Raw genomic sequence first — 15,190 nt, 5'->3', positions numbered from 1 at the left:
GAATTTAAAGATACTACAAAATATTTTTCATAAAGTTATGAGATGTCAACCATTTTGTAACTAACATTTAGTCGAGAGAGGGTTAGGAAACCCTGAGCTGCCAGTGGCTACTTTCTACCACTTAGCAGCAAGGGATCTTTTATACGTTCTTTCCTACAGGCAATATAAGCTACAGTTTGCCAAATATGATTTCAATCATTGGCTATTAGATGTCAAACATTTGGTAATTCTGACACGTAGTCATCAGAGGACATCTGCTACCTTTTTTCCTAATGCAGCAAGGGATCTTTTATATGCACTTTCCCACAGATAGGAAAGCACATACCACGACCTTCGATCAGTTATGGTGCTTTGCTTGGTACGAGAAAAAAAATCAATTAATTGAATGGTGGCAAAAATCTAAATGCTAGCACAAATATCTAATTTCTTGAATAAGATTTCCTATGTCTACAAATCTATTTTGAGAAAGCCGAATGCTGAAGGATCTACTGACCTGCTGCGAGTAGAAGTATGCCACATCTTTCATGCCTCGCTGATGTGCATGCTGGGCTTTCCGGAAGCAATCGTTTCTCAGCTGATAGTGCAGGGTGCCCTCGGCCCGCAGTTCTGAGTACGACGGCAAGGGGTCTGTTTCACCAGGGACATCTTGGAAATCTTTTGATGGAGTCTTCGAGGAACTGTCCATCTTTAAAAAGAAATAAAATAAAGAAACATAAAAAATAGGTACTAAATGAACTAACCCACTGTCCTGGACAGACAGCCCAGATAGCTGAGGTGTGTGCCCAGGACAGCATGCTTGAACCTTAATTGGATTATATATAATGAACAATTTGCTGCTGTCCATATTGAATGCAGTGTTGAACTGTGTTCCAGATTTATATTGTTAAGTTTTTTTAATAATAAAATGCTTAATATGTAATTGGTGTACATGTACATAAGCATGTTCAAGGTGTAATATAAAAAAAGTTGCTAATTTAAACAAAACTTTATTTACAAATATTTAGGCAATTGTTAATTAATTTTTATACACAGAGCAGTGTGAGCTCTGAAATATTCAGTCACTTCACTTTATTGAGTTCAACAAACGTTGAAAAAACATGACCAAAAGGGTTTTGAAAATCAAATTTTTATGATGATGATTTAATTGTTTATTAAAGTGTCAAATGACAATATACATAAAATTAGACAAAACAAATATAAAATATATTGCCACCTAGCCTGAATAGACTTATCGGACACCTAAAACATTTGATTACATGAAACTAAAAATTTATGTCTTGAAAAGGTTTTGGAAAAGCTATTGAAATTCAGGTCTTCACACCTGTTTGAACCACACAGTGAGTGTTCGAACGGTGTTCTGTATCTTAGAGAGATGGTAGAAATAGGTACGGTGAGATGTGCATCCAGGCTTGAACTGACTGCATATAAGCCAAGCCTTAATTTAGCATTGAAAAAATAGGAGAAGTGACTTCTCCCTTCCCAGGAAGCGAAGTGAACATTTATCGAGGTACATTTTGTAATGTTTTAATATGTTCCATGTTCAAATGAAAAGGTTCCAAATTAAGACATTTGGTGCGAATCATTCTGTTGAATAATTAATATGTCATTGTTACGTTAAAATGAAAGTAATAATGAGTATTTTCTGATATTACTAAAATGAATAAATGAATTTGGATGAGAACTACACAATGCTTGACTGGTCACATCAAACGGCACAACATGTGTTGATGTACAGTCTGGCACCAAAGTAAAAACACGGACTGACAAGGTGTCATGTGACTCTGGCACTACATAAGTCTGTGTCTTGACGTCTACTGTATGATTGAGTTTTTGAAATCTGATTACATTTGTAGGTCCAGAATATAACGGCGACTTCAACTTCTCACTACTGCTAATAACTTGGTGACTTGAACCGACTTTTGGCAAAAACACCCTTCATTTTGCCAGACAGAAAAGGGCCCATAAGCATGAAACCCCCCACCCCAAAACAGCCTGAAAATCACTTTTGTGGATGCTAAACTATAGATACAAATTCAGTACACACCAGAGTTTGCATGCTAAGCTGTTTTGTCTGTTGCAGCACCTTCTCATCAAACTCGGCCATAGCATCTTCAGTCATCACATATTTTACCTTTTCTTTGGCACCGAGACAATTCTGAATCACATAAACTGTGTCTTCTAAGCTAAAACTATACACAGAAACAAAACTCATTGAGAACATAGAAAGAGATTAAGTAGATGTGTAGGTTTTAGCACAAAACATATTTCAATTATTAAATCACAACCTCCCACTCCACCCAAAAACCCCCCAAAACTCAGATAACAAAATAGTGGAAACTTAAATATTGAGGACCCACTAAAGGTTCTGCTCACCAGTTGATTATATTTATTCCATGTGGTGCTCTACTATTTGTGCATGCTGTTCTGTCTGGTGAACAGTGTATACAGGCATTGAAGTAAGCATCGTGTCTGGTAACCCATTTACAGGTTAGCACAAAATATAGCCTGGTTACCACATAGGTACGAGAAACGAAATCCGGAAGTAAATTTATCTAGTCGGTGCTGCTTAAACACAGATTGCTGAAATTGCTTGCAATTGCACACAAACATTGAGGCTATTTTGTACGAGAAAATGAAACGCGGAAGTAAATTCATCTAGTGCACGCTGCTTAAACGCGGATGACTATAATTGCTTGCAATTGCACAAGTGTGCGCGAACATCGATGCAATTCCTTAAGAGAAAATGAAACGCAAAAGTCCAAAATGCATTGCCTGGTTTAAGTTTGGAAACGTAACTACCATTACTTTGAAATGTTTGTTGAGAACGAAACACTGTTCTCGACTCTTCTTACATATGGTAACCTTCTGGTAACCTGAACGATCGTTCTCGATTTATTTCGACGCCTGTGCATATAAAATCCTGCGCTAAGAGTCTCAAAGAATTGCTCATTGGAAACTCATCTATGAACGTTTGATGGGTGATAATGATAAAGCATTAGAAATACCCATTGGCTTGGAATATCTCTTCTAAGAAGTTCTCATCCACTCCAGGAAATATACTGTAGAGCTTCTGCCTCTTTAATTTTGTCGCTATGGCAATGTGCTCCCCAGATTCTTCCAGAATTCTTTGCTAAAAAATGTTCAATATATACTCTTTAATGAAATGCAATGCAGAAAACTACACGTGTATGAAACATTTGTCAAAATAAAGAATTGTTAGGAACAATATATTTAATTACCGTAAGTATTAAAGTATTGTTAGCAGTAAAAATCCAAACCCTCCTAGCTGCCTCAGAAATAAAATAAATACATGTAAATGGGACACACATACACACATAGACACACAAATCTGTGTATAAAAATAATCTTAAATCCCATTCTGTATCATTGTTTACTAATTAATGCAAATCACAAGCAAAACTATAGTCAATTAGAAACTTAATGTTGCTAATAAATATCAACAAAGAACACTATATAGTATAATAGTACATGTACTTACTAGATTATATAATTAATATACACAGGTTCACAAGTATGAATGGGATGCTGTTGACACTCTAGATGCAGTGTGGACTACATAATATGTAATGGAAAATACATGGTTAACTGTCGATTCTTGAAAAATAACCCATGAGCCCCTAACATGTATTCTCCAACTTAATTCATTATTCATTTTAAAAAATTACGTGAAATGGCAAAGAATATTTACAAAACTAATAACCCAAGATGGTAGGATCCTTTCGGACCTAACCTGAACAATTCGGTCAAGAACATGCATTAAGCGTGATGCATGTGCTAAGCGTGTAACCTGTGATTTCTGATTTAGTTTCCGACAATCTTTATTGTGTACTGCCAGAATACATTACTGTCACTAGTATCAGGTTTATAAGGCTTAAATTACATGTTCATTTGATGATGCAGATGCTTGGCTTGCTAATGCATTGTACTTGTTTACAAGGTACAAGTTTTGTCGGTAGTGGGTTCGAATCCCTGTCCCGAACTCATAAAAAAGTTCAAATTGCATTGTTTCGCAGGTGTTGATTTTTGAAAAATAATCTACACCTTGAACAAGTAGATTAAGTAACTTTTTTTCTCTCTTTTCTTAACATGACATCATTGACTTAGGAGCGAAGCAAATGGCAAATTTATTAGTATTGTAGTCTGTATTTTGAACATGATTTATTGTAATACAGAATATACTAAAAATATATATGTTCATTTGCTGTTAATTTCTGTTGCAAAACATGGATATGATTAGACTTTAAATTTGTGAAGCAGCGTTTCAAACTCATATTGAATTAATTCGAGGAATTCACCTGGATTAATTTTTGACAAAAGCCATGTTGATGGGGTAGATCTACAAATTTATAACTTTTACTAACATATTTTCACTTAATAGACCTCTTTCACAATCCCATTGTGCATGTGCGCCAAGAGTTTATTAGAATTAGACTTAATCCAGGCTGTATACAACTTGGGGGGCATGATCAACAGTTGTCACGAGCATCGTAGTAGCTTTATAGGAGCTGTGAATCTCTAGCGACTAACATACATATTTCATATCAGATGGTAAAATGGCTGCGAAAAACGGTCTACTAAAGTTTACATCGGAATGGTTTAAGACCAAAAGCAGTGAAACATGAACTTAGACGAAGTCTCTGGAGTCAAGGGTTTTAACAACGCAAAATTAAAAGATGCATACCAGCGCTTCTAGATTATGGTAGCCCCACTCCCATGGCTAGTGATATTCAAGGTTGGGCTAGTAAATAACTGCTACTGCCATGCCCAACGGCTAGTGAAAAAAAAGTTGTTAAATGCTACATTTAAGTCTATTTGGTCAATATGAATATCCTACCCCCACCCCTCAATCTTAGTGTTTTTAATATTCCTCTCTCTCTCTCTCTCTCTCTCTCTCTCTCTCTCTGTCTCTGTCTCTGTCTCTGTCTCTCTCTCTCTCTCTCTGTGTCTCTCTCTCTCTCTCTCTGTGTGTCTCTCTCTCTCTCTCTCTGTGTGTCTCTCTCTCTCTGTGTGTGTCTCTCTCTCTCTCTCTGTCTCTCTCTCTCTCTCTCTGTGTCTCTCTCTCTCTCTGTCTCTCTCTCTGTGTCTCTCTCTCTCTCTCTCTCTCTCTCTCTCTCTCTCTCTCTCTCTGTGTCTCTCTCTCTCTCTCTCTCTGTGTCTCTCTCTCTCTCTGTCTCTCTCTCTCTCTCTCTCTCTCTCTCTCTCTCTCTCTCTCTCTCTCTCTCTCTCTCTCTCTCTCTCTCTCTCTCTCTCTCTCTCTCTCTCTCTCTCTCTCTCTCTCTCTCTCTCTCTCTCTCGGTAACATATCCAATTATTACTAATAGTAAAATTGTATTATATAAAGTAGGGCTAGTGAATTTTTAATTGTGGCTAGTAAACTTTAAAAATCTCTGATCCCATGGCTAGTGGATTTTGTAAACATTTTAGAAGCCCTGCATACAATAAAATTAACTTAAGTGGAATACGTTTGCTACTTTTAGCAACTAGAATTAGAGTTAAATATTCACACGCATTTCCAGTGATGTTTAATTCTCCACATGTATCAGTATTTAAAATTTAATAAAATATTCCTCCCCTTCCCCCTAAATTTTCTTTTTTAAATCCCTACCTCACAGCTTTATTTTCTCCTTATCGTTTCATTAAAAAAACAGACAGTCGTAAACAATGCTACATGTCTATCTACAATTTATTTATTTATTTATTTATTTATTTATGTATTTTATTTACTTTTCACTATCACTTTAAATTATATCATTCACATACAACTTCATTTGAAATATTTGGTATTTACGAAGATTAAAATTTGTTGTTTTATTTACATGTATTTATTTATTATTCAATTTATTTACTTTGTTTGTTTGATTCTTTCTTTATTTACACTTAACATCACTTATATTAGCCATATACAATTCGTATGAAATATCTGGTATTTACAAAGTTTTAAAAATATTTATTTATTTGGCACTATTTCTTCTTTTTCATTCAGTTTTATTTATTTCGGCTTAAATTCAGGCTTGGCTTGTTTACTTTCGTTGACTGTCCACTGTCCGAGGCATTACTTAATATGTTTGCTTATAACATTCGAAATGAAGTACATTATGACTGCGCATAATAAACCCGCATGAGTTTATAATAAAGAGACCATTTCCAAACATTAAATCAGTAATATTAGTTGAAAACAAAAATTTAGACAAAACACATAACCAATTATCATATACTGAACAAAATAAGAAACTTCCGCTAACTTTACTTGAACATAACTTGATGAAAACAAACCGGGGGAATAATTGTTATATATGCGTTTAAAGAGTGTTCCATGATGCATCGTTTGGTGCAAAAATCATGGCCATAGGTTAACAGAAAGCGGGTGGGTTGGGACGATGCCTCAATTGTCTGTCCATGATATAGCGGTCTTGACCACGCATTATAACACGCGGACGTCCACGACATGGCAAGTCGTTGGTGCTTCCTGTCACTCGACTAGAACTCCCAACATGCCTTGCAACGTCTTCTGTCGACATGCCAGCATCAAGCATGCCAATTGCCCATTCGCGTAAATTATTGGGTATTCTTGGCATAAATAAAAATGCTACAATGTAAAAAACTTTGTTTTTTTATTTTAATTTTGAAGCGTTTTCGATCACTTGACAACAATGTCAGTAAGACAAGTAAAACAAATTGACCGAATACTACACGGGACATGTCAAACCATGCATGCACGTGCAAATTGAATTTCACATTGTCGACGATTAACAGTGCAAAAATAATCGATAAAATTCATGAATCCTGATAATACAGCTCAAGGCTAATACTACCTACATGTATATAATTTCATTACACAATGAATTCTTTAACACAACAAATACTATATGTACAAATCGGAAGTTTCTTTTTTTGTTCAGTATATAACAAATGACAAAACCAGTCTCCTGTAAAAGCAAACCAAAAGAAATCATTAATTTTCCATGCATTATATAAAACAATCAACATGCTCAAAATGTACAAATCTAATCAGAATATTAAGTTTATTATTTATTACAGTCTTAGCCAGGAAAGGCAAGTGATCACTCCACGTCCCATCCACACTTGCCTATAATGTTTTACAAATAGCAAAGTGATTGCTTTGCAACTAAATTTTTAACAATTTCTTTTAAACTTTGTGTGATTACTCGCCTAGCAACCATGTCAGTAGTGATCTTCAGCTTACCTTGATTTTGCTCATGGCACAAACTGTATTACAAATGTTCAACTAACCAAGCATCTCATAAAAATAAAATAGATGCATGGATAATTGTAGCACATATTCATTCTGCAGAAAAGATTGAAATTAAAATGACAGGAAGTGAGAAATGACAGATCTGAACTGAACTATACTTTGTTAGTAATGTCTAGCTTGGTGTAAAGTAAGCAGTTGTAATACAAACATAACGTCTTTGTAAGTAACATGTGAAAATTATGTCCGGCAACGGTGTTGATCTGCGCTGCGTCTCCTCTTGGGATAAAGGCTGGTTTTTTGTTCAGTTTTTATGCAGATATGAGTGGATGGGGCAACAGCATTACATTGTAACTTAGTGGCTTTGATCACACAGTAGTTAAACGTTCATATTTAAAGAGGAGAGGAGGCTGAATTTCAACTTTTGTATTAAAATGTGGAGCTAAATTAAGTGTGTGGGGTGTTTTGCCAAATAAAATATTACGACTTAAAGGCTAATTAAGTATGCTACATGTAAATCTTTTATCAATTTCAATCAAACCCATCCTCCCCAAATGTTTTCCCCACCTTTCTCCCGTAACTTTTGTAAATAACATGGAAACTGTATAATCTTGGAACATTTAAAATCAATTTACCTCTTGTGTATCATGCATACCTTATCTTAAAGACAGCTTATTGTTCTGACACATTTATTTTTGTTATGTCTTGGTGTGATGACCCGTTACTTCAAATCATAAGGAAATTAGAGGAGTTTACAACCAATCTGGTTCACACACATGCTGGTTTTAATAGTGCACACAAACAAAAAAACCAACAACATGCAAACAAACAAACGGCTGTAATGCATTACAAAGGGAAAAACACCTTAAAATATCTGTAGTTTCTTTCATTTGTAGTCTGTGAAGGAAAAAACATTTATGAGAGCATTAATTTGTTAAAGAAGAAGACATTTTACATATAGAACACATGTATACAAAGGGAATTTAAATGCCATTTGTGCATAACAGTCTACAACATGTGCCAAAAAGGGTTATACATTAAATATCCATATACTTAAATATCCGAGATCTTTTAGTTCCTCTATCCATGTATATTCAAACACATCTTTTAATGATGTTAAATTCTGTCAAAGTGTCAACAAAGTGAAACAGATCTCCAGCAAATAAATGTTGGAACAAACACATGAAGCAATTTATTCAATAATCGGTGCCAAAGCCCTTAACATTTGCTAACCTGTTCTATCCTTAATATGTGTTTATCTTTCTCCTCCTTCATTATGTCTTTCAATTTCACAGGCTCCTCCTTCTTGCTGTGATGGACAGTGCTGACTCCTCCCCTTTCATGGAGTGGCTCCACATCAATGACCAGTCCCGATATTGGGAAATGTTGATTCACACAGCCAAACTTTTCCTCCTGCTGTAGACGTCTTGCCAGTGCTTCATCTAACAAGAACAAAAAGTATAAAAAGAAGAAAGGTAACAAGGATGTTTCAAGTCGGAAATCTGTGTCTCATTTCTGTAACAGCTCATAATTCATCAATGTGCTGGGCTGTCATTAAACAAACATTATTTTTCTATATACTAATCACAAACTAAAATCCACCAAATAGCAAAACATTTGTAACAGTTATGATGGATAAATGCTATTCACTGTTTCAATATAAAGAGTCTAATAAATGCCAGGGTTAGCTCTAGTGAAAGTTGAACATTTTGCCAAATTGTCTTAAAACTTAAAACCCTATTATTTTCCAACAAAATATCAGTCATTACATGAGATTATCTAAAGTTTTTTAAAGTTCAAAATTGGTGAATTTGTTGAGAGGCAGAGTTAGCTCTCAATGCATGTGTTTATATTTGCTGGGTACAATACTCAATACAAAATATACAGTAACATGTATTATTACCCATATGGTCCAAAATATCTTGGTACATATCAAAGTGATATGTCCCATTAGAATGCCAAGTGATGTAACACTCTGAAGTCACACGATGACGTGATTGAAAATAACTGATGGTTTATGATGTGATTTACTTAAGAAATTTATAATCAGCATCAATTATGAGTGGGGCGGAACGTAGCTCAGTGGTACAACGCTCACCTGATACGTGATCGATCTAGGATCGATTCCTGTCGGTGGGCCCATTGGGCTATTTCTCGTTCCTGCCAGTGCTCCACAACTGGTGTAACAAAGGCCGTGGTATGTACTATCCTATCTGTGGGGTGGTGCATATAAAAGATCCCTTGGTGCTAATAGAAAAGAGCAGCCCATGAAGTGGCAACAGCAGGTTTCCTCTCTCTATATCTGTGTGTGGTCCTTAACCATATGTCCGACGTCATATAATCGTAAATAAAATGTGTTGAGTGCGTTGTTAAATAAATTTCCTTCCTGCCATTATGAGTAAAGGGTAGCCCATGAAGTGGCGACAGAGGGTTTCCTCTCTCAATATCTGTGTGTGGTCCTTAACCATATGTCCGACGTCATATAATCGTAAATATAATGTGTTGAGTGCGTTGTTAAATAAAACATTTCCTTCCTTCCATTATGAGTACCACAAAAGAGTTTAGAGTAATACTGTAAAAACCACAAACCTTCCTTCAGTTGTTTAAGAACACTCTTGCTGTGCCTCTTCCTTCGTAAACGACTGTGGATTAACTTGGCAGTGTGGAGATCCAGTGACACCTCAAACTCATCATCAGCTACAAAAAATAACACATCAAATAAATAAAATTTACATGTCGAGTTTTTAGCTTCAAAAGCAAAAGGACTCCAAAAACATTTTATAAAATTTAAAATAGATCATGAATATATTCATTAATTATTATGAATTATGGATGTGAATAATCAACATAAATTCTTCAAAACAGAAGACATCTTTATTAGGTTCACGGCCAATATTTGTTTATTTTTTGTTTTGTAACCCCGTAAAAGTTTTTAAATAACATAAGCCATCATCCACCACTGAGGGTCTGTGAAAATCATTGGTACAGTGTATTTAGTTATTTGAGTATAAAACAATCCACATCAACACTTATTGCTTTTACATCCTGACTTCCTCCATACCCACACAAAAGGTTCCTGCTAAAATGTCTGCTCAAAATTACTTAGTCAAGTTTTCTCACGTCTATGGATGGAAGGAAACAAACGGGCAAAAGTAAATAAACACCGTAACAGAATTTATGCTTAATGCATCACAATTGTTTTAATTTGTGTTTTTTTTAATCCTGCTGCACCCTTTCCTTTCTCTCTTTTGACTTTCCATCTCATTTCTTCCTCATGTGGCAACTCCCCGTATCTTGCAATTTCTTTCGCTGTCCACCTCCACATCCCTGTCCTTGTCTCTCCAACCGCAACAGGTGCTCGTCTATTGAGTCTATCCTTGCCACACACCTGTCATTTCCCATCAGCTTTTAGTTGTGGGTTTAGTCTGACCACTTCGGAGAGTGTTCCGTAGTTACTTCTGGCATTGTTAAGAGGCACTTGTAACCACCTACTATACTCCCCTACTACCGGCGGCCATTAAATAACATACTTGTATATAAGCCAATAAACTAATGATGAAAGAATCAATTAAAATATTACTTGAATAAGTAACTGCTTACCTCCTCGTCTACACTCTGCAAGACCAAACAAACTCTCCAGCACTTGGACCAGGTTTCCATCAACTGGAACAACAATGCAGCCATCCTTGTCAGAAGACTTTGCTTGTCCCGACTCCAGCTCCACACCAGACACAGCACTCTCCTCCTCCTCCACTCCTCCAGATAGCATGGTTTCTGGAGCAGCAACGTCTGCCACCATGTCTGAAGAAGAACTACTGCTACTTAGGCTTCCACTGGAAGCAGCAGACTGAATGTGGAGATCCTGAAAATCATCCACTTCACTTGATGGTCCGTCATGACTAACGCTCAGCATTCGCTCCATGCCATAGCTCTCCATCCTCTCGAGTCGCCTGCGGCCATCTTTGATCAGACACCGCTGCACTTCCTCCAGAGTGGCCAGATTTTTAGAGCACACCAACTTACTGCAGAGATCAAACAGTGATAGCGGAGATACTGGAGGATGATCGTGAGACAAAACTGACGGCTGTGGACCCGCTTTTTCCAGGGAGACATTCTGCTTCAGTTTGAACATCTCCTCTGCAATCTCCCGTTTGTCTACTGGAGTCAGAGGAACGTGCACACCCCAGTCCAACAGCAGGTTCAGTGACCACTCCACATCGTTCTGACACATGGCCATGACCTCCCACAGTTGGTTTTCACTCATGTCTGGGAAAGAATGTTTCAGAAACTCTATGTCCGACTCCAGGCTGTTCTGGCCATCATCGGTCATGGTACTTTTGTCCACATGTAGCTTCTCAGAAACACAGTCATTGGTATCTTTTGATTTCATTGGAACATTTTGATTCAAGCTTCTGTCCTTGCCAAGCAGAATGGTATACTGGTCTGCATTCTTAATGTTGCTTACATTACAGCCACGGTTTAGACCATCCAGAACATTGAAGTCTTTTGCCGTGGTCAAAGTCCAGTGAGTTCTGCTGCTCACCTTTTTATTCGCTTTGACTTCAGTGTGCGTAACATTTGAACACACATTCTGAACGGGATCAAATGTGCTCCAGGGTGAAGTTTCATATTTCTGCTTTGAAGAACTATTAAGGAAAAGAGTCAATTTGTGTTTAGGTTTCGATCTTTTAGGCATTTTTCCTGCAGGACCTAAAGCTGTGGTTTCTTGTGTAGCAGCATTCAACAACTCTGTACCTGAAGTGATAGTGTCATCATTTATATCAGAGGTCTCATCATTCTGAGTTTCTGCTTTACTACTATTCGTCAGTTTTTCATTTGAACTGGCAGACTCTTGTTGAGAACTTGCATCAGTCCCTTGCCTGAAGTCACGAACACTGGTAGAGGTGTGTAAAGTTTCAGTACTCTGTTTGCAACTATCCAAACTTTCAAAAACATGTTCCTGATCACCAAAGACTGGTCTTTCACTTCCATTTTTATAACTTTCCTCAACTTGATCAGGTTCAAAATTATACATAAACTTTTCAGTGTCGGTGCTATTTACCTGAACACCCATCACATTAAAACTATCAGCAGCAGCCGGTTGACCAACATCATCACATGAATCTTCCACATCAATTTCTGTCTTAATGTTATCATCAGACTGAATATTTTGCTGTTCAATGCTGGGTTCTTCTTCAGTCTGTTCTTCTGTGCTGCCAGTATTAAATGTCTCCTGACTTGTATTATCCGATGACTGACTGTGTCTTTCAGAATATTTTCTCTCTCGTTGTGGTTTTGGTTTCTGCCCATCCAAGTTCCAATCAGTAATTTCTTCATCGGAAATGCTGCACTTTTCAGAAACAACATTTTTCACATTACTGGACCAATATTCATTTTCAAATTTAGGAACCGTAGAAATTTCACTGTTAAAATTTAATTGACAAGTTTCATTATTCTTAACTAAATGCTTGTCTACAACCTGATAATTTTTCTTCCTTGGTTCTCGTTTTGGTTTAGAAGAATTTACACCACTGTCGTCATCCCATACTGAAGAGCATTCCTTGATCACAGGACTACTTTGTGTGTCACTCCAGGTTTTCTCCGTATCAGCCTCCGAACAGGGAATGTTTAAGTTAGTATCACTTTCACTTAAGCTGCAACACTCATAATCAACCATCTTAACGGGGGTCGAACCTATCAAGTGAATTCCCTTGTCGCTCACTTCTTGTTTTTTTGCAAGCATCGATTCCTTATTTTCTGAAAAATCCCTGAAGGACGACACATCTAGAAGTGGTGGTTTTATATCTTTCTGTTTGGTCGTTTTCACATCATTGATATCCGAATTTAGGTTAATTTGTGACAGATTTGTCTTTGAATTAGTTTTTGTACTATTTTCAATATTCAGTGAATACTGACCAGTATCTGTGTTAATCACATCTACTGTAGTATCTTTGACAAATGATAGAAAAGCATCATCAGTAAAAGACTCCAGAGTCGGTTTGTCATTATATGCCGTTCTGCTTATAAATTCATTGTCTTCTTCTGCTGCATTGTTCATGCCAAATATATTCAATGGAGTAATATTATTTTGATTAGTAATATTACTATTGACATTTAAAAAGTTATCTTCCATCTGAAACTTTTGAAATGTGGATTTATAATCTTCAGTTACTGAAGGCTCAGAAACAGCTGAATCATCATCATCATCATCATCATCTTCAGCTCTTAAGGACTTTATTTCCTGGACTTTAGATGAACTGTTGTTACAAATCAAATGACTTGTACTTGCTTCACTTTCTGATGAATCACTCAACCCTCTCATCCGTTTCATCCTATACTCTAACCATCTCAAGATTTCTTTCTTCTCTGTTGGGTCAACTGGACTGAGCTGCAGGAGCACCTCCAGTTCATCTTTCCTTCGTTGCCAGTCCTCCTTGGTCATGTTTTGGATGTCACCCTGACTTAACAGATCCTCCAGTGTACTGATCACACAATCCTTTTGACTGTGGCCAAAGTTTGGTTTCTTACAGACAGATGAATAATCCTCATCTGGACCAATATTTGGATTTTCTAAACCACTGGCAAAATCTTTTTCATTATGGACAATCGATGCATTTTCTTTGGCCACAGCTTCACGGTCCTTACCATCGACATCTGTCATCTCCTTCTCAGATACAGACTGAAAATCTCTCAGACTGGGAATCACTTTGGATCGTTTTTGCTTTGGTTTGGTTTTATTGTTAGATCCTGAAGTTTCTTTGACTTTGGTACTCAAATTCTCTTTACCTTTATTCCGAGACTTCAGCAGGGTAGTATAAGAAGAAAACATCGTCTGTGGATTTACAGTAGGAGGTGATGGGTAATGTGGCGCTTTAGATGATTTTTGACACGGAAATGAACAATCGTTGTTTTTTAGATTTTGTGAACCTACATTTTCTGTTGCTTTTTGCTTTTCTTTTCTGCCAATTAAAACATAAAACATCAATAGCCAAAGGCAAAAGACATTATTAAAACAAGTGGTATGCTGCCACTTTAACAGCAAAATGAGGCAGTGACCTGGTTCAAGAGTGGATAACTAAAATTTGTTGTAGTCGACCTATATTGATTTTTTTGAAGTTACCAAGTTACTGTATTTCAGTTCAATTTAACAAAATACAGTAAAAAATTTTTCACTATAAGACCACAGGCGTTTCCATGATTATATATTGATGTTGATCATGTTGTAAAAATGTTCATGTGTACCAGTAAAGTTTTGGATGACAACACAGTCAGATGTTTCATTTATTTTTAGCTTAAGTTGATTTAGAATTATTTTGATTAAAAGGTTTGTTTTGTTTAACAACACCACTGGAGCACACTGATTAATTAAGCATCGGTTACTGGATGTCAAACATTTAGTAATTCTGACATGTAGTCATCAGAGGAAACCTGCTACACTTTTTTTAATGCCGCAAGGGATCTTTTATATGCACTTTCCCACAGACAGGAAAACACATGTATACCACGACATTTGACCAGTTGTGGTGCACTGGTTTGAAGTACTTCTTTCAAATGCAGGTCAAGTAGCCTTCTCAACAACTGTCCTATTTTTCACTGAATATATTCTGACATGGAAACTATATTGAAATGCATGCAAAAGTGAATATTAAAATGATTTAATCAAATAAACATATCAACCTGATACTCTAATTGTTTAATATTCATAACCTGAATTAACTCACACATCGGCAGCTTTCACGCTTGCAATAATCTTCTTCACAGTGATGTCTCGTTCGTATCTCTGCTTCATCTTTTTAATGGAGTCCTTTGGAACACTATGGGAATTCTTCCTAGAATTGGACAAAATCCAGAAAAAAATTGTAAGTTATATCTAACAAGTAACATAAAAAAACAAAGACTAAAAGAATAAATAACCAAAAACTGTAATTTAAAATTTAAAAAACTTAATTTTTTTTGTTT

General features: G+C 36.4%; 1 protein-coding gene across 3 annotated transcripts in view; it reads right to left on the bottom strand.

Annotated features, from left to right (window-relative positions):
- LOC121373902 overlaps positions 1 to 15,190 on the bottom strand; it is a 40,185-nt gene that overhangs the window by 12,008 nt on the left and 12,987 nt on the right. For 2 of the 3 annotated variants that reach the window (XM_041500711.1, XM_041500712.1), the window contains 8 exons: positions 14,953 to 15,060; positions 10,832 to 14,190; positions 9,821 to 9,928; positions 8,465 to 8,673; positions 8,096 to 8,128; positions 3,006 to 3,130; positions 2,045 to 2,189; positions 494 to 685 (listed from right to left, as the gene is read on the bottom strand). In XM_041500711.1, coding sequence (XP_041356645.1) covers positions 494 to 685; positions 2,045 to 2,189; positions 3,006 to 3,130; positions 8,096 to 8,128; positions 8,465 to 8,673; positions 9,821 to 9,928; positions 10,832 to 14,190; positions 14,953 to 15,060 — 4,279 coding nt within the window. The remainder of the gene's footprint in view (positions 1 to 493; positions 686 to 2,044; positions 2,190 to 3,005; positions 3,131 to 8,095; positions 8,129 to 8,464; positions 8,674 to 9,820; positions 9,929 to 10,831; positions 14,191 to 14,952; positions 15,061 to 15,190) is intronic. The other variant, XM_041500714.1, reaches the window with a different exon arrangement.

The sequence above is a fragment of the Gigantopelta aegis genome, chromosome 6 (assembly GCF_016097555.1).
Source record: "Gigantopelta aegis isolate Gae_Host chromosome 6, Gae_host_genome, whole genome shotgun sequence".
Taxonomy (NCBI): domain Eukaryota; kingdom Metazoa; phylum Mollusca; class Gastropoda; order Neomphalida; family Peltospiridae; genus Gigantopelta; species Gigantopelta aegis.
The sequence above is the reverse complement of the archived record's forward strand: the minus strand, read 5'-3'. Positions and strand labels throughout refer to the sequence as shown.